At 41.1% G+C, this 18,951-nt stretch overlaps 1 protein-coding gene across 1 annotated transcript in view; it reads right to left on the minus strand.

Annotated features, from left to right (window-relative positions):
• obscnb (obscurin, cytoskeletal calmodulin and titin-interacting RhoGEF b) overlaps positions 1–18,334 on the minus strand; it is a 60,691-nt gene extending 42,357 nt beyond the window's left edge. Inside the window, 28 exon segments of the mRNA XM_026148958.1 lie at positions 1,404–1,508; positions 1,634–1,795; positions 1,892–2,045; positions 2,123–2,235; positions 2,325–2,591; positions 2,729–2,995; positions 3,080–3,349; positions 3,432–3,698; positions 3,791–4,063; positions 4,147–4,422; positions 4,605–4,886; positions 6,211–6,492; positions 6,585–6,662; positions 6,665–6,865; positions 6,958–7,239; positions 7,360–7,635; positions 7,727–8,008; positions 8,101–8,376; positions 8,641–8,922; positions 9,009–9,284; positions 10,231–10,399; positions 11,146–11,252; positions 11,355–11,621; positions 11,715–12,020; positions 12,469–12,729; positions 12,979–13,248; positions 15,091–16,174; positions 18,006–18,334. Of these exon segments, the coding sequence (XP_026004743.1) occupies positions 1,404–1,508; positions 1,634–1,795; positions 1,892–2,045; positions 2,123–2,235; positions 2,325–2,591; positions 2,729–2,995; positions 3,080–3,349; positions 3,432–3,698; positions 3,791–4,063; positions 4,147–4,422; positions 4,605–4,886; positions 6,211–6,492; positions 6,585–6,662; positions 6,665–6,865; positions 6,958–7,239; positions 7,360–7,635; positions 7,727–8,008; positions 8,101–8,376; positions 8,641–8,922; positions 9,009–9,284; positions 10,231–10,399; positions 11,146–11,252; positions 11,355–11,621; positions 11,715–12,020; positions 12,469–12,729; positions 12,979–13,248; positions 15,091–16,165 (7,126 nt within the window). The 5' untranslated portion in view covers positions 16,166–16,174; positions 18,006–18,334.
• Positions 18,335–18,951: the final 617 nt, after the last annotated feature.

Raw genomic sequence — 18,951 nt, forward strand, 5'->3', positions numbered from 1 at the left:
GGAACCCAAAACATTGTAGGTGTGCTTTATCATGATTCATATAATATTGATGACAGATTTTTAGGCTAATAGTCATCTTTTGTTTCCTCACAAAACCGATAGATCCTCCACATCTTTTAAGTGTCTCCCAGCGCAATTCTTAGCATATTTTGGTTCCTGCAACTGGTCCGTCGGGTCATTGTCTCCCCAGAAACCCTTTCCTTGTGCTTTTGGAAACCTGTTTTTTCCTATTTCCTTTGTCGTTTTTCCTATTTCCGTGCTTTTGCAGCATTTTTCTTATTGCTGGTGTTTTCTTAAGTTGCAGTCTGTTTGGCCTCTCAGGGCTACCGTACATCTTACTATAACACACAAAATCTGTTTGTTTGCCTACAAAATCCTCCTTCACAATCGATCAAAAAAAAATTGGCACAAATGCATCTTAGGCCCCTGAAGTCTTATCTACACCACATATTGTTGATGTCATAATGTTGCCTAGGCTGGAGCCTATCATAGGTGTCATAGGGCAGGAGGCTATCCTGTAGGTTTGTCCTGGGGCTAACACGGAGAGATGGACAACCATTCACACCTGTGGGCACTTTAGAATCACCAGTTAACCCAATCCCACCAACTGCATGTCTTTGAACTGTGGGAGGAAGCCACACAGAGAGCATGCAAACTCCACACAGAAAGCCCACGGCCAGGTGGTGGATTCAAACCCAGGACCTTCATGCCATGAACTGCTCCACTGTGCTGCCCTAACAATATCTAATTTATAACCACAAAACATATATTATGGTGCCAGCATGTTGTCAAGAAATCACATAGCAATAGACTAAAACACTGGTGAAACAATACTGCATTGTGGGTACAAGTAATCTGTTTCACAATTAAATCACATTCTTGTACTGCTGGAGATTTTGAGATCCAATCTTCATAAGCCATCACACATTAAAAACGAAAAGAATGCTTTTCCTCTGGAATAAAATTATAAAACTGTAAAGCTGTGCTGTTGTTGAGTGCTCATTTTGCCATCAAGCTTCAATGAGGAGTGACAATGTGAATGTGAAGTTGCAAATGGATTTTATATCTTACCAATAGAAAGAATAAATATATGCAGAATGGCACAATGTGGTGACTCTCTTAGAATGATACTTCCTCAAGTTTTATTGTTTGTATCAGTAAATGATGTGGACGCATTCTGGGAGAATAACCGACTAACAGAAGTCAAGCTGTTCATCAAATTTAAACGTGTGTTTTATTGTTTGCAATTTTCTAAGAGCTCTTAACACAGTGAGAAGAAATAATCCATTTGCAGCCACACTGAACATCGCGGTGTGTAACAGCATTGGACTGATAAGCTATTACCATGCAACCATGCATTCAGTGTTATGCGATTTTAGTGCACAGAACACATATTCGTTTACCTTTCACTTTAAGTTTAGCAGTTGAAGATGCTTTCTCAGCTGTAAACTTAATTTCACCCATATCTTCTGGGGTAGCAGACTTGAAAAGCAGCACATAAGTTCTGCCTGGAATTAGAAACAGACACCATCGTGAAAACATCCTTATTATTCCCAATCTTTATTAAGGCAAATCCTGTAGCACTACATGCTTAGCTTAATTAAAATGGTTTTCCAATTTCTTGAGGCCTTACCCTCTTGCCTCATCTTTATGTTGTCAGTGGCTTTGAGTTTTGTGTTTCCTTTGTACCACTGGCACTCCACTTCATCGTGTGAGATTTCACAGACAAATTTAGCACTCTCCTTCTCCATTACCTCCAGATCTTCCAGCTTCTTGATGATCTTGATATCTCTGGCTGCAGGAAAAAGAGGCCAAGTACAGAAAACTTTACTGAACCTAGATTAATTGTACCTTACTGATTTCCTTACTTTGTTGCATAATTAGTAATTACCATGAACAGTGAGCTTGGCGGAGGTGTTATCATCAGTAGTACGGCAGATGTACGTGCCTCCATCTTCAGGGGAGCATTTGTTGATGGCCAAAGTGCGCTTTTGGCCCAATGAATGAATAGCAAAGTTCTTTCCCGGTTTTAGTTCTACCTCATCCTGCAGATTCGGTGTTATTCAAAATGTTACATGTGTACTGCACACATTTAAATCAGCAGACAGTAATAATTTCTCACCTTGAACCATCTAACATCTGCATTCGCTCTGGACACTTCACATTCAAACGTAACCTTCTCCTTCTCAGGAACACTCATATCCATAATAGGTTTGGAGATCATAGCAGGAGCTTCTGTAGAATCAGCACATTAGACTTTTTTTAGACTGGATTTTTTTTAGGAAACCTAGACCTCATCAGGACAAACATGAGCCCACCGTTACCTGTGACGATCAGTTTAGCTGAAGTATGCACTCCCTCTGCCTGGAAGGAAATCATTCCTGCATCCCCCTGCTTGAGACTGGACAACGTCAGGATGTGCTTCTTTCCCAGAGCTGTGATATGGCAGTTTGGCCCTGACTTTAATTTGACCCTGTCTCTGTTCCAGGAGCCTTCAACATTGACCTGACTGAGTTCTACCTCAAGTGTTACTGTCTCTGTTTCACGTGCCTTGGTTTCTGTTAGACCCTTTATTACCTGGATCTTCTTCACTGAAGGGAAAAGGAAAAGAGTGTTAACACGTAGGACTGATTTTGTGATAACAAGCGCCATGACAATGACATTCTTCTTCTTGTATGCTATGCACATCATATTCTGTATTTAAAACATTAATCTTGATGAGTCTTACTCTCCACGCTGAGCTTGGCCTGGGTCTTATCATCCAGAGTTTCGCAAGAGTAGATGCCACGGTCAGCATAAGTCACACTCTTGAAGACCAGAGCCTGCTTAGCTCCCTCTACCCGAATCTCCATGTTTCCTGCAGGTTGCAGCACTACACTGTTCTTCATCCACCTGACTTCATCCGATGCCTTACTGAGCTCCACTTCCATCCTCACTTCGCTTTGCTCCTCCACTGTCAGGTTTTCTAGCTTTTTCTTGAAAGTCACAGGTTCATCTGGAAGGGACACAAAGAATGTTAGATGGAAGTATGTGTTCATTTATATAAACAGTTAAACAATAATTCCCATTATTATCTTACGTTGCACTTGTAGAGTAGCTTTGCAGCTTTTGCCTTCTGCATCAACACTTATCTCTCCTGCATCTTTCTGAGTGACTGAGGTGATGGTAAGTGAGTGGCTGCCACCACCTTGCTCAAGCTTATACTTCTGCCCAGAAACGATGAGGATACTGTTGTGGAACCATCTGACGCTGACGTCTGCTGGGCTGACGGCACACTTGAAAACGGCATCTTTTCGCTCCGTTGCAACCACGTTGTTCAGTTTGGTGACCAACCTCACTAATCTTGGTGCTGAAAGGAATAAAGCATAATTATATAAAAGAAAAGGCTTCCATCCTGGAAAGACGTTTTTTTAGTTAAACTAGTTAATTACCTTTAGAAGAGACTTTAGCAGATGTCTTGTCATTTCTACATTCACAGCTGTATTCTCCTTCATCTTCCTTGGTCATGCCAGTCACAGTGAGAATTCGCCTAGCACCATCTGCTCTGACACAGAACCTGCCTCCAGGTTTAATCTCACGGCCATTATGGTGCCATACAGCATCCCCTGAAGCTTGATTTAGTTCGCAAATCAGGCTTAGTGTACCTCCCAGTTCCACTGTGGCAGGTTTCAAAGGGAGAACAAACTTCAAAGCTGAATCTGAGAAGAAAGCATGAGAGGGAAAGGTTCAAAGAAAAATCTTGCATCTGCACATGCATGAGAGTTGTATTTAAGACTTTTCTATGACCTGCCTTTAACTTGAACTTTGAACTCCAGTTTATCATCCGCAGTTTGACAAGAGTACGTTCCACTGTCTTTCATTTCTGCAGATTTCACTATCAGGGTACGAGAAAGGCCCTCTTTTTTCATTTCATACTTGCTGCTCTCCTTGAGCTCCATGCCATCTCTAAACCATCTCACACTACCGCCCTCTGAGGTCAGTTCAGTGGATAAAACAATGCTTTCACTTGTTTGAACCACGCATGTGTCCTTGACAGATTTCTTCTGGAACTTTATGGCTAAATCTAGAAAGAAGAACTTATTTTCAGTACTTTGTACAAATAAGTGGTAATCCATTGGCAACATGTTATATTTAAAATAAATTTACCTGTTAGCTGCAACTTAAATACCAGCTTCTCTGTTCCAGCCTCACACGTATATTCTCCAGCATCCTTTTTCTCCACTTTTTCTATCACCAGCTCACGAGTTTTGCCCTTAGACTCCATGTGGGCTCCTTTGCTGGAAGTCAGCAGCTTGCCATCCTTGTACCACTTTACCTCTGTCTTGGAATCTGAAACCTCACAACTAAGCGTGGCTCTCTGTGAGAGATAAGTTTTCACTTCCTTCTGGACTGACTCCATGTTAGAGAAGCCAGCTGGGGCTTCTGACCAGCAAATGGACAAAAAAAACATCAATCAATGTGAAATGCAAAAAAACTTTAAGCAACTATGACTCAACTTACTGGATACAAACGAGGCAATCTGGCAGAAATACTACACAACAAGACTATTTTAAAGCTCATTGACATACAGTAGGAAAGTACTAGAGACAACTTATTGAGCTTACCTAACACCTGTATCTTAAAGGGCAGCTTCTCAGACCCAGCCTCACAGATGTACTCCCCAGCATCCTTCTTATCCACACTGTTGATCACCAGCTGCCGACTCCTGCCTTTTGACTCTACATGAACTGTCTTGCTGGTGGTCAGAAGCTTGCCATCCTTGTACCATTTTACCTCTGTATTGATATCAGATACCTCACAGGTGAGAGTGGCTTTCTGAGAGAGAGTAGCTTTCACCTCCTTTTGGATAGACTCTTTGCTGGAGAAGGCAGACTTCACTTGGATCTCTGCAGAAATAACAGTGATTAATGTCATGGCAATGTAGCAAGTTTAAGTGTGATGTGAGATAAATATAACCTAGAAAATCAATTTTCATAGCAACAAAGTGGATAAATACATAGCAAAGCCAAAACCAGGGAACAATATTTAACAGCTAAAATCTAACATGACCACAAAATATGCAAATATGTGAAAACATCTGCAATTCCACCAAACCAAAAACAAAAATTTCTAAATCTTTCATTGAGTTTCTGTTACAGTTTTACTCAATTCAGGTGTCAGGAAAATAAACCTAAACAAAGATTTCATAAAGTATTTAAAAAAATCTCTATAAATGTATAAATCTATGTAAATGACGAGTCAGATCAGCTGATTGACTATAATGTCTAAATTACAATTTTCACAACCAAAGAATATTATAAGAGCATGATTATTGTCATGTTTTTGCTTTGTGTTCCAGTACTCTCCTTTTTCTTACAACGTCTTTACAATGCCCCACCTGAAAGCTCCAAACTTAGTGCCCACCACCTTCAGCTCATCTCCACTCAGAGCAACACAAAGAGCCTAGACAATCATCTGTCTTGCAACAGTTTTTTCTATAAATTCAACATTGATGTATGATGCTTGATGATTCAGGAGTCAGTGAGTTACTGTAATATTCACTTTTAATAGTTACTAAAATAACAGCAATGACAATAACTATTACATAGTTTTTGTTATATAATTTGCATGTACTTCTCTTTTAGGTGTTAAAACACTTAACCTGTATGTTACATCCCCAATTTTCACTTGCTTTTAACATATAACCTCCAGCATCTTTCTTCTCTACATTGTCAATCACCATTTAAGTAATCCTGCCCTTTGAATCCATGTGATCTGCTTTGCTGGGATTTGGCAGCTTGTCATCTTTTTACCATTCCGCCTCTGTCTTGTTATCAACTATAATGGAGTAAGGTGACAGTACAATTACCTGTACAAAAACAACAGTTCAACTGAAAGCACACAAAAACGCACAGCAAATGCATGATAACTCAGATAACTAGAACCTGGCAAATAACCAGCTAAAGATACCAGATCTTGTAACCAGAGAGACCAAAACATGGAGCTCAGCAGGTCATTTGAACAACATAACTCAATTTTCTACTCAAAGGCTGCAACAATTTTTTATCAAATTAAACCAAATACTACATCCCACAACTGAAGCAACCAACAATGTATTCAATGCAAACACAAAAACACTTTTTTGTGAAGAAGCCTTTGCATTAAACGATCTAAAATATGTTTTACACGTTACACTATATTATTATAAGTGTGACATCCATAGAGGCATACCTTGCACATGTATCTTAAAGGCCAGCTTTTCAGTCCCAGCCTCACAGATGTACTCTCCAGCATCCTTCTTCTCCACACTGTCAATCACCAGCTGGCGATTCTTGCCCTTTGATTCAGTATGGATTGTCCTGCTGGAACTCAGCAGCTTGCCATCCTTGTACCACTTCACTTCTGTCTTGTTATCAGATACCTCACAGCTTAGAACAGCTTTCTGTGACAGGGTGGCTTTTACCTCCTTTTGGATTGACTCCTTATTAGAGAAAGCTGACTGGACCTGTGTGTCTGAGGAGACCATGAATATGGATGATAAATTTCTCTCTCTCTGCAGCACCTGCAAGCCCCATGAATCAAACCAGTTAGATCATTGCCCCTACCTGCCACCTGTAGTTTGAAGGCAAGCTTTTCAGTCCCAGCCTCACAGATGTACTCTCCAGCATCCTTCTTCTCCACATGTCAATCACCAGCTGGCGATTCTTGCCCTTTGATTCAGTATGGATTGTCCTGCTGGAACTCAGCAGCTTGCCATCCTTGTACCACTTCACTTCTGTCTTGTTATCAGATACCTCACAGCTTAGAACAGCTTTCTGTGACAGGGTGGCTTTTACCTCCTTTTGGATTGACTCCTTATTAGAGAAAGCTGACTGGACCTGTGTGTCTGAGGAGACCATGAATATGGATGATAAATTTCTCTCTCTCTGCAGCACCTGCAAGCCCCATGAATCAAACCAGTTAGATCATTGCCCCTACCTGCCACCTGTAGTTTGAAGGCAAGCTTTTCAGTCCCAGCCTCACAGATGTACTCTCCAGCATCCTTCTTCTCCACATTGTCAATCACCAGCTGGCGATTCTTGGCCTTTGATTCAGTATGGATTGTCTTGGTGGAAGTCAGCAGCTTGCTATCCTTGTACCACTTCACTTCTGTCTTGGCGTCGGCTACTTCACAGCTCAGGACAGCCTTCTGGGAGATGGTGGCTTTCACTTCCTTCTTAACTGAATCCTTGTTAAAGAAGGCTGATTGGACATGTGTGTCTATGGAAACCATGAAAATAAATTCAAATTCTTTGCTGTCCAGAAACAAATAGGTTTAATATCTGTAAGGCGCATAACTCAAGAGGAAAAACTAGAAACCAGTTAGGGCACTGCCCCTACCTGCCACCTGTAGTTTGAAGGCAAGCTTTTCAGTCCCAGCTTCACAGATGTACTCTCCAGCATCCTTCTTCTCCACACTGTCGATCACCAGCTGACGATTCTTGCCCTTAGACTCTGTGTGGATAGTCTTGCTAGAGGACAGGAGCTTTCCATCTTTGTACCACTTCACCTCTGTCTTGGAATCAGAAACCTCACAGCTCAAAGTGGCCTTCTGGGACAAAGTGACTTTCACCTCCTTTTGTATAGAGTCCTTATTATAGAAGACTGATTGGGCCTCTGAACGAGGAGTCATGAAAGGAAAAAACATCAGATGATATTTATTCAAAATATAGAAACTAAGTAATGCTATGATTTCAAAAGATCTTACCTGCCACCTGCAGTTTGAAGGTGAGCTTTTCAGTCCCAGCCTCACAGATGTACTCTCCAGCATCCTTTTTCTCCACACTGTCAATCATCAGCTGACGATTCTTGCCCTTTGACTCAGTATGGATTGTCCTGCTGGAGCTCAGCAGCTTGGCATCTTTGTACCACTTCACTTCTGTCTTGTTATCAGATACCTCACAGCTTAGAACAGCTTTCTGTGACAGGGTGGCTTTTACCTCCTTTTGGATTGACTCCTTATTAGAGAAAGCTGACTGGACCTGTGTGTCTGAGGAGACCATGAATATGGATGATAAATTTCTCTCTCTCTGCAGCACCTGCAAGCCCCATGAATCAAACCAGTTAGATCATTGCCCCTACCTGCCACCTGTAGTTTGAAGGCAAGCTTTTCAGTCCCAGCCTCACAGATGTACTCTCCAGCATCCTTCTTCTCCACACTGTCGATCACCAGCTGGCGATTCTTGGCCTTTGACTCAGTATGGATTGTCTTGGTGGAAGTCAGCAGCTTGCCATCCTTGTACCACTTCACCTCTGTCTTGGTATCGACCACCTCACAGCTCAACGTGGCTTTCTGGGAAAGCATGGCTTTAACCTCCTTCTGAATAGACTCCTTGTTGATGAAAGCTGACTGGGAATCTGAGGGTAACACAAGTAAGAAGAGCAGTGCTGTCATAAGCTTTAAAATCACAGATGATTGGAATAATTTAGAGGCAAAATATGAAACACACACTTAGCGCTTGATAGGATGATATGATAAATCTAAATATGTATATTTTTGGCACTTCAAGATAGTGGATGGTTTAGATGATTAAATGTACACCATGAGCATTACTATGAATTTTATACATTTATAAAGATTAAAAATCTTTAGATTTAAATGAATCAACCAGGCTGTCCCACCTGTGACAAATATCTTGAAGACTAGCTTGTCCCCTCCAGCTTCACAGGTATACTCTCCAGCATCACTCTTCTCCACCTTTTCAATCACCAGCTGGCGAGTGTTGCCTTTTGCTTCTGAGTATATGGTCCTACTGGATATCAACAGCTTGCCATCTTTGTACCATTTCACCTCTGTCTTGCTATCTGACACATTACAAGTAAGAGTTGCTTTTTGGGAGAGAGTGGCCTTCACTTCCTTTTGGACTGACTCTTTGTTGGAGAAGGCAGCTACAGCTGGAGTTTCTGTGAGGAAAAAAGAAGTTTCTGTGCCATCAAATACTCCCAAATCAACATAAAAAACCCAGCCTTGTGCCATCATGCAGTGTTACCTTTTATCTTAACCTGGAATGTGATTTTGTCAGCTGCTGTCTCACACGAATAATGTCCTTCATCAATCTTCTTGGCACTCTTGATAATGAGTTTCCTTTGAGTCCCTTTGGAGATGATGGTAGTTCTTTGGTCCTCAGTGATTTCCATTTGATCTTTTCTCCACACAACAGCAGCACTGGCAGATGAAACCTCACAGCTCAGCTCAAGATCTCCTTTGAGAGTCGATGACATTCCCATGGTACCTCTGGCTTTGTTTAGAAATTTGGCAGGTTCATCTTAGGGAGGGAAAAGCAATAAAAAGTTACCATGTGACTTATGTGTAATAATAAAATTAAATGTCTTTTTTAAAAGTTTGGTTGGATTGTTAACGCAGGAGCTCATGTTTAGGAAGAGGGTTGGCCACGGCCCAACCACTTCCAACAACAGGGGCAGCCTGAGAAGCAGTTTCTTCTCAGGATTTATTTTCAATTAATTTAAAATAAACATTTAAATAAACAAAAGGACTAAACATGTTTTCCTTTCCTTTCTAATAAAGTAAAAGGAAGCAGTTATTAAATTATCATACATGAATTCCAACCGATAGCAGCCACTTTACAGTGACCCGTTAAATATAAGAAAGCACATCACAGGTCAGAGGGTTGATCAGCAGAGGATGAAGAAACTTTCTTTAACTTTACTTTGAATTGTATAATGCTGTGGGTCCATATCATGTGACATGTGGATGATGTTCTTGTGTTTTTATGAGATATTTACATTAGAAAAAACTCATCTAAAACATGTCACCTGTAATTAATGGATGTTTTTTTCTTGCATTTAAATTTTTTAGGCTTTCACATTTTTATGGGGTTTTTTGTTTTTGTTTTTTTAATGGCAGGAATACTCGGGTAATGGGTTAGAGTGAGGATGAAGTCACTTAATGTGGAAATTCATTTACAGTTAAAAACAGAAAAATAAACAGAGAGCATACTTGAGTTAGAGCGGACCATTTCTGCCTGTTTTATTTTGTCCTTGAAAGCACGGGCAGTTTCTTTTGAGACAAGCTAATGAATCTGTTTGATGCCTCAAAGATAAAACCAATCAGAGCAGCTCACATTCCAGTAAATCATTTGAGGTGTTTTGCACCCTGAACCTAGTTCCTATTACAAAAATCCTCTCTGGAAAATCCTAATTGTGATTTGAAGCAACAAATGATGTAAAGTTAGCTGCAATTTTTACACATACCTTTAAGAGTGAGTTGCATGGACATCTTGTCATCAGGTAACACACAATCATAAATGCCCACATCTTCCTCAGTGACGTTGTGTACCATCAGGATCCTCTTGCGGTCATTAAGCACATATTCATACTTTTTGCCCATTTTTAGCTCCCGTCCGTTCTTCGTCCAAACCACCTGAAGAAAGAAATACAGAAATGCTTTCCAAATTAAACAGGTTAGGATCACACAAACACATACATGTGCTATTAATGTTAACTGGAATTACTCAAACACAAAAGTGTCTCATTTGCAGATTATTCAGAAAAGGGTGCACCAAGGGTGTAGCATTGGAGGACAAAGAACAAGGCGGTCACAGGAAATTTGAGTATTTAATGAAAAGTGAAAAGTTGTGTTACACAAGAGTTAAAACAGAATTTTGTGTTAGGTAAAATGAAAAAAATGTATACAGATGTAAAAGTTATAATCCTATTAAGTAATCTAATAGTGCACAAGTTGTATAGTCAAAATATAATTTGAGGTACCTAAAGTAAGCACATTAATCATGTCGAATTTGAATCAAAATATTGTAGAGTAGAAGCAGGAAGTAACACTACACAGAAGTGCTTAAATTAAAATACAAGTACATTAAACCAGTACTTAAGTAAATTACTCAAGTAAAGCTCTTTGTCTTTGTCAGGTCAATTCAATTTTATTTATACAGCGCCATATCACAACAGCAGCCGCCTCAAAGAGCTTTATATTGTAAGGTAGACCCTACAATAATAATATGTAGACGTAGAATTAGGATAATTAAATATCCTATTGACACATCTACAAAGCTCTTTCAAAAAGACGTTAAACGTTATATTAAAACAGCTGTTTTAATAGAGTCTGTAAAGGCAAAAACTAAAACAAATTATTTACATATTTCTATCACTAACCTGTGTGTCGTAATCTGACACCTCAACAGTCAGCTGAGCAGTGGCTTGGGCACTGCAGGTCACCACCTCTAGATGATCGGATTTGTTGGTGAACCTAACAGAAGGGGCTGAAAACAACGTGGCACTGTAAGAGGGTATTACTGATTGGAAGAAAAAAAACAAAAAAAGACACAAATTAATAGGACTGAGGTCATTTCTCTAGTATGTACCTTTCACATTGAGGATGCAACTGCTTTGTGAGCCTCCACCCACAAACTTGACTTCAGTTCCATTCATTTCCATGGTCACAACTCGGATGAGCAATGTGTGTATGTTTTTTGACCTGGTGATGAGGTAGTCGGCTCCGCTGCGCAAAAGGCGTCCGTTTAGGGACCAGAAGCCTGAGCAAACAGCAGACAGCTCGACAGAGATGGAGAATTCCTCACCGGAGACTGCAGTGCTGTTAATCAGACCTTTTCTGATTTCTGCAGTGGGTTCTGAAAAGAGGCCCACAAACAGGATTTTAAGAAGGAAGAACAAAAACCAAACATAGACATAAATGACAACAATCACAGAGAATTCAGTCTTACCAAGGTAGAAGGTTCCAGGTACCTCCAGGTAGGCACTCTGCCCAAAGTCATTAATGGCAGAGATACGGAACTGGTAGCTAGCTTCTTCAGTGAAGTTGCAGATTGTAAACTCTGTTGTGACAATGGTTTCTTCAGCATTGCACCTCTGCCACATTTGGGTACCAACCTTCCTTCGCTCTACAACGTAGCCTTTGATGGGGACAGGGCGGTCACTGTCAGGAGGAGACCACTGAATGGTGATGGAGGACTCTGTTTTGTTCTGCACCACAGCGTCAACTGGGGGATCGGGAGGATGCTTCCGGGCAGCTAGAGAAAAATATTGTGATGTTATTTAGTTGGAGTACTAGTTTCAGTTCTTCTTTTGTATTTACGTAATATATGCTGATATTTGACCTAACAACAAGAAATATATCGAGATACACTGTTTTGTATAATTCAATAAATGTTTGGTTCATTATTGTACCAAAGGGTCCTGTCACCCTCCCCTCATCCCCAAAAGATTGCAGCAGATGGCTGGAGTTTTTCCTTCCCACTGTTGCCAAGTGTTTAGTCATAGGGGGTTGTCTGATTGTTGGGTTTTCTCTCTAATATTGTAGGATCTTTACCTTACAATAAAAATCGCCTTGAGGCAACTGTTGAAATGATTTTGCACTATATAAATAAAATAAATTGAATTTAAATCAATTGCCACAAGATATTTTGTATATATTTACTACAGATATCATTAGAATGTATCAAACAACATTTAACCCACCAGTAACTGAGAATCGGGTGGATGTCTTGCAGTCTCCAGCCACAAACGCCACTTCTCCAGAGTCCTCTGCCTGGCAATCTCTAATTGTGAGTGTGTACTGTCTAAGCACGCAGCCGATTGAAATACGTGAATCCTCTTTTAACTTCTCGCCATTGCGAGTCCAGTAGGCGTCTGGATAGGGATGTTCCAGCTCCACGCAGAAGATGACAGTGTCGCTAACAGGAACTACTGTCCTCCGAGGAAGCTTCTTAGTTATGTTACCTGAGATATAAGAAGAAACTGATTTGAGATGAAGAAAACAGAACTGAAAACTGCATTTTTCAAATAGATATAGCAGTAAATAATGGTCCAATGTAGTAAACATTCACAGACCAGGTCATGTCGCATTAAGTATCCACATGAGATGCATGTAATATTTACATTAAACCCATATAGACAATTGTAATTACACTTGATAAGTGCACAAACACTGAAGAAGAACAGTGGAAAGAAAAAGAGTCTCTACCGTACCCAGGACTGTGAGCTCAGCCACAGTGCGACTGCCCTCTTTCATCTCGCATATATAAACTCCATCGTCGTTGGTGGTAACGTTGTGTATGGTGAGGCGACGGAGGGTGCCGTCCTGCTCCATGCGATATTTAGCATTTTGCTGCAGTCGCGTTTCCTCCATGAACCAGTTGGTATAAGTGGAACTAAGAGGCACCTCACACATGAGTGTGGCTGAGGTTTTTTCCTGCACCTCCACATCCTGCAGCTTTCTCCTGAATGGCACCTTGGGTTCTGGCACAAGGAAATATGACAGAATCTTTAACCAAAGCTGAACTACATCACACTTTCAACTTCTACATGTATTTACCCACATATTCAAATATATGTCAGGCTAATGAAATATCAATAAAGTGAGAGAAACTAGAACATTTAAATTCAGGAATCAAGTGTAGAAAATCTGATTTAAGAAGTGAGATAAGTTCAACCTGAGCACTCAGTATAGCCAAATAAAATATTTAACATTTGCATTCATGTTTTCCAATATGTTTCCTAAACTGTGCTCTCCAAAGACTAAGTGAGTTAATTTCATCTAGCCATGCTGACTATTTTTGCTTCAAGCATGGTTGTAATAACATCCAAACAGGCACTGCAAAGATTCAAATACAGGATGGCTTCCAAAGCAAACATAAGATTACTTTTTATCACCAGAAGTGGCAATAAACTCCAAATCCAAGGGGCAGGTTACACCATGGACAGTCTGTCACATTTATAGAATACATAAGGTGCACTGATAGGAATGGGATCCTTTCTGTCAACATCTCTTATTCATCTCATATTCTTGTTCTTGTTCCAATCCACTGCCTTTATGTGTGAATTTTGCACGTTCTCCCCTTGCCTGTGTGGGTTCTCTCTTGGACACTACGGCTTACTCTCAAAGTTCAGAGTCATTTATTTTAAGTTAACTGGTGATTCTTGGTGTGAATGTAAGTGTGAATAGCTTTCTTTTTCTGTATGTTAGCCCTGTGGTAGACTGGCAACCTGTCTAGGGTGTATCCAGCTTATCCACCCATTGACAGCTGTGGTAGACTCCAGCTTAACTTCAACCCTAAACCCTAAACTGGACAAGTACTAAAGAAAATGGATGAGTATTAGCAAACTACTTCTCCAGTGCATATGTAAAGAATGGTATATAAAGACTATCATGCAGTTCATGTGCTGGATACTGTATTTGCCATTACACTACCATTTATTTTCTAGCCACATATAGTAAAACTTCTTTCCATTTCAAAGCTTTCTGCAAAACTCCAGCAAAGTACCAAATTGCTGGGAAAATATCACACAAAGAACCAATTTTCCTGCACTTTGAATTCAGCTGGTACATCGGCAGCTTGGCACTCGACATCGGACTGACTGGAAATTAATATCTGAAATTAAAATCTGCAACTCTACAGCTTCATATCCTGGACCAACATCTTCCTGAGGGAAGTCACATCAGCAGTGTGCCAAAGTGATCTACTGAGTGAGTGACCATCTTAGCAACTGTGAACTACTCATCGCCAGCAGAAAATAGCTGCAACACAACACCTTACTTCAGGACATGAGCCAGAATTCAGTCTTGTTGTTAAAAGGCAAACAACAACACCCAGAAGATTCAGAAGAGTAATTACAGTTCCCAGTAAGCACTGCTCTCAGTTTGTAACTATTAAAATATACAAATGAGTCACACTGGAGCATGGGGGACACGATATTTAAGTACAACGGATGCTGCAGATTATAGATACACCATGACAGTGTTATAAACAGTGTAATAAATTAATATGCAGCTCAAAATATCCTCATCAAATAAACCATTTACGTCTCCTAGAAAAGGATTCATGACTTCTAAACTATTAAATATGTACATAAGTATGAGCTTTTTATAAACATTTGTATATTCAGAGGGTTAGGGTCTTTGACCTGAGTACTACAGACAGAAAGTGAGTTGAGATTTGTTAGCATTATCAAAAAATAAGGTAAAGCCAGCCTTAATATTTCCCTGCATACTTATTAGAAGTATGCAAACATATCTTTACTAAAAACTTAATTCAGGAGGATTTTCTTAACTGCGATTGCTCAAAAATGGTAATAGCTTACCTTTGACTGTTACTAACACAGCGCTGTAGGTCTGCCCTGCCATATTGGTTGCATTGCAGGTGTAGAGGCCATTATCAGTCTGCTTGCAGTACAGGATTTTCAGGATGAAGTTCTCAGCTTGGTCCTCATAAATGACATGTCTGCGGCCCTCGCTGATGTTAATTCCATCCTTCCTCCAGATAGTGTGGGGTTTGGGGTGACCGGTCACAAAGCAGCTGAGTTTGGCATGTTTCCCCTCAGTCACGGTGCAGGTACGAGTGAATACACCTTTAGGAAGCTTCGCCAGGGCAGATGCTCGCAGATCGTGTTCCAGGCCCAGAGAACTGAAAGCATCCGTGATTTTGGCCGTGGAGGAGGAAGAAATGGAGGCGCTGCTTTCTTCATTGCGGTAGATGGAGATCTCCTCTTTGCGCTTCTGTAGGTGAGAGAGAAGGGAGCTGCTCTTATCTACAGCTTGGCGGTGGGAATCCTGAGCATCTACAACGAGGGCAGCCGCAGCTTGTGCGCGGCCGACAGTGTTCTGGGCCCTGCAGGTGTAAGTGCCGCTGTCCAGGTTTCGTACGCACTGGATCTTTAAAGTGCTGCCATCGCTCTCAGAAATGATCTTGATGCGACTGGTCTCCCCCAGGTAGCGCCCATCCTTTTCCCATTCAAAGTTGGCCTCAGGGTAAGCTGCAACTTGGCAGTGGAAAACAACATCACCGCCCAAAACAACACGTGCAGAGGCAGGCTTCACCATGAAAACAGGGGCCTTCTGAGACATCTCTGTCGGCAGCGCCACTTTGAGGGTTACAGCGGCGTAAGCTTCACCGACGCTGTTCTTAGCTCTGCACATGTACTGTCCACTGTCCTCCAGAGTTAAGTCATAGATGGTCAGGCGATAAGCGTCTCCATCTTCCACAGTCTTGAAGCGGCCTCCGGACGTCAGCTTCAGCTTGTCTTTTTCCCAGGTTATCAGTGGAGTTGGGCTGCCCACAATTGTGCAGCTGAGTGTGGCATCCTTGCCCACACACACTGAAAATGCCTTTGGGCGAGTGAGAAACCTGGGGGCCCCTCCAAACAAGTTTTGTTCCATCGTTTGTTCCTGTGATCAAACAAAGGGCAAATATTACACATCTTATAAGTCTTATTAATATCTTGGAACAGTTATTGAGTCCAAACTCAACTTTGAAGCAACATGTGTGCAAAAAATCTCCACACTGATAAAACCATTTGTTTCATCCTGCTTTTTTTAGTCTGTTTTATCCTTTTTATTTGGTGTCACGGTGTTGATTTCTGCCTCTCTCTCTTTTGTCCTTTCGCCCTACCCTCAACCTAACCCTGACCCCAATCAGTCATGGCAGATGGCTGCCCCTCCCTGAGCCTGATTCTGCCAGAGGCTTCTTCCTGTTAAGAGGGAGTTTTTCCTTCCCACTGTCACCACATGCTTGCTCATAGGGAGGCATCTGATTGTTGGGGTTTTCTCTCTATTACTGTAGAGTCTTTACAGTATAAAACACTTTGAGGTGACTGTTGCTGTGATTTGGTGCTATGTATATAAAATGGAATTGAACTGATATTTATCTGTGAAGGACAGAAAGGGCAGATTGGTGAGCCACGGCTGAGCTCAGCATCACTGTACACCACAATTATAGTGTCTGCTGGGCATGATTTTACTGGACAATTTGCTCCCTTTGCATAGTGACTTTCAGCTTCTCGTCCCAAAGTGCAAAACAATACGGTTTACAAAACAACTTTGTTCCAGCAGCCATTACTCAGATTAACCGAGCATAGCGTTGCTATCCTACATGATGCCAAGTGAATTCTCTGTAATTATAGTATAATTATTTCTTCAGTATTTTTTATTAAGCTTATATATTTTCTGTGTTTGCACTGACAAACATGGATGGAAGATGGATGACTCTCTACTCCAGACCAAATCTACCCATGGGTACAAATAAAGTAATTGAAACAATAAAAATATTAAATAAATAAATACAAAACTGATTTTATATATGTACAAGTTTAATAACCTTTATTAAAAACACCAATCTTCAACTGCAAGTATAAATAAACCAGGAAGTACAAATGTAAAAATTACAAAACTATATCAAGAAAAAATAAATACATTTACTATTATTTCCTGTAGATCATATTCCTCCACAAACACCTGTCAACTTTACACAAACCCATTGTAAAATCTGGCCTTCTGCTATGTGTTCTCTAAAATATGTTATGCTATGAAAATAGACATAAATCCAGAGTTAGGGTGGCATATTTATAGCTGACAGTTACAGTAGCTATATATCAGTCAACATATCCTTGACCTGCCGCAGCGGACATTCATCAATACAAAGACCTATTCAAAGGGAAAGAAGCTAAATAGCAAACAAATTCCCTCACAACAAGGTCAGAAAGAGCGCTTATGTGTCTTTCAAACAGTGACATTTACCAGCTTTGTCACCTCCGCCGCTTTAACTGCCTGTCCCAAAAATAACCTCAGCTGTCAGACTCCGTCTCTGTCCATTGCCATTTGTAGAAGCGAAAGGGACATCAGCTGTTTGATAAAGCTCCCACTTCACAAACATACTTCATTTCTAGCACTGTCCGTTTTCTACCAGCTGAGGAAAACTCGTAAAAAAAGACACTGGAATTTAATGAACGACTAAAAAAAATCACGGAAAAAATTCGACAAAGGAGCTTGTGTTTACTTAAATATAACAGAAACTTCAGCTGGATGATGCGGTTAGCTAATGAACTCAAATCCGCCCCTGTAATAGTCACAGGTGAAAAATGACAGCTATCTACCTCTTTGAGCTGCACCTAAGCTCAAATTAACCAACAAAAAAAGGAAAAGAAATTCTAACTTCGACCAAGTTCCTATGTAAACTTTACTGTAAGAAAATGAGTTAACTGTTGTGTTACTGCTTCTTCACCTTGAGTCCTTAACCGCTCAGGAAATTCAGGCGCTGAATCATGTGGGCCAAACAATCAATAGCCCGTCAGGATTTCCGGATGATGGCCCTCTCCAACAGCGTTCAGGGGCTCCACATGGGGGGCAAGAAAAAGTCTTCTTTGACCTCAAATATATTTCAAAATGGTTGTAAATCCAAGATAGTGAAACATCCCCCCGTCTCCTGCAGTGGGCGGTTGAGCAGACTTACTTTTTCTTTCTTCTCTGGTGCCTCATGATGCCACATAGCTGACGTGCCTATTTTGGCGCAGCCTCCTTTCCAAAATAGACCTGTCATTTGGAGATAGGAGATAGCCTGATGGTGGCTTCGGGAAGGAGAGCAGGCTGGCCTGGCCTCTGCTGGGTTGCTGCTGCTGCAGGCTGGAGACGGCAATACGGACACAAGTCATAAACAACTCATACTAGGTGTAAATGTGCCGCGTGTGGACGCGTCAAGCAGGAGCAGTTTATTGAGTTTCAGTTCAGTTCAGGTTTAGTTATATATCAGTCGCCTCAAGGCGCTTAATATTATAAGTTAAAGACCCAACAATAATACAGAGAAACACCAACAATCAGACGACCCACCCAATGAGCAAGCACCTTGGCGACAGCGGGAAGGAAAAACTCCCTTTTAACAGTTAGAAACCTCTGGCAGACAGGGGCGCTACCAAGGGAGAGCCGTGCCCCCACGCGCCCCCCCTCCCCGCCCTCACCCAGGTGTCACTTTATATATCCCTCACATTTCCCATCATCACATGCTGCACTGTTCATGTTTTTTTTTTTTTTGGGTTTGCCACCCCAAGATTTTAGTGCCCCCCCCCCCCCCCCCCCCCCCCTATAGTCACGCCTATAAACAAATTCTGGTTCTGCCCCTGCCAGCAGAATCAGGCTCATGTAAATCGGCCCACAAAAAAGTTTTTTTTTTACCA

Source organism: Astatotilapia calliptera, chromosome 18 (genome assembly GCF_900246225.1).
Source record: "Astatotilapia calliptera chromosome 18, fAstCal1.2, whole genome shotgun sequence".
NCBI classification, from domain to species: domain Eukaryota; kingdom Metazoa; phylum Chordata; class Actinopteri; order Cichliformes; family Cichlidae; genus Astatotilapia; species Astatotilapia calliptera.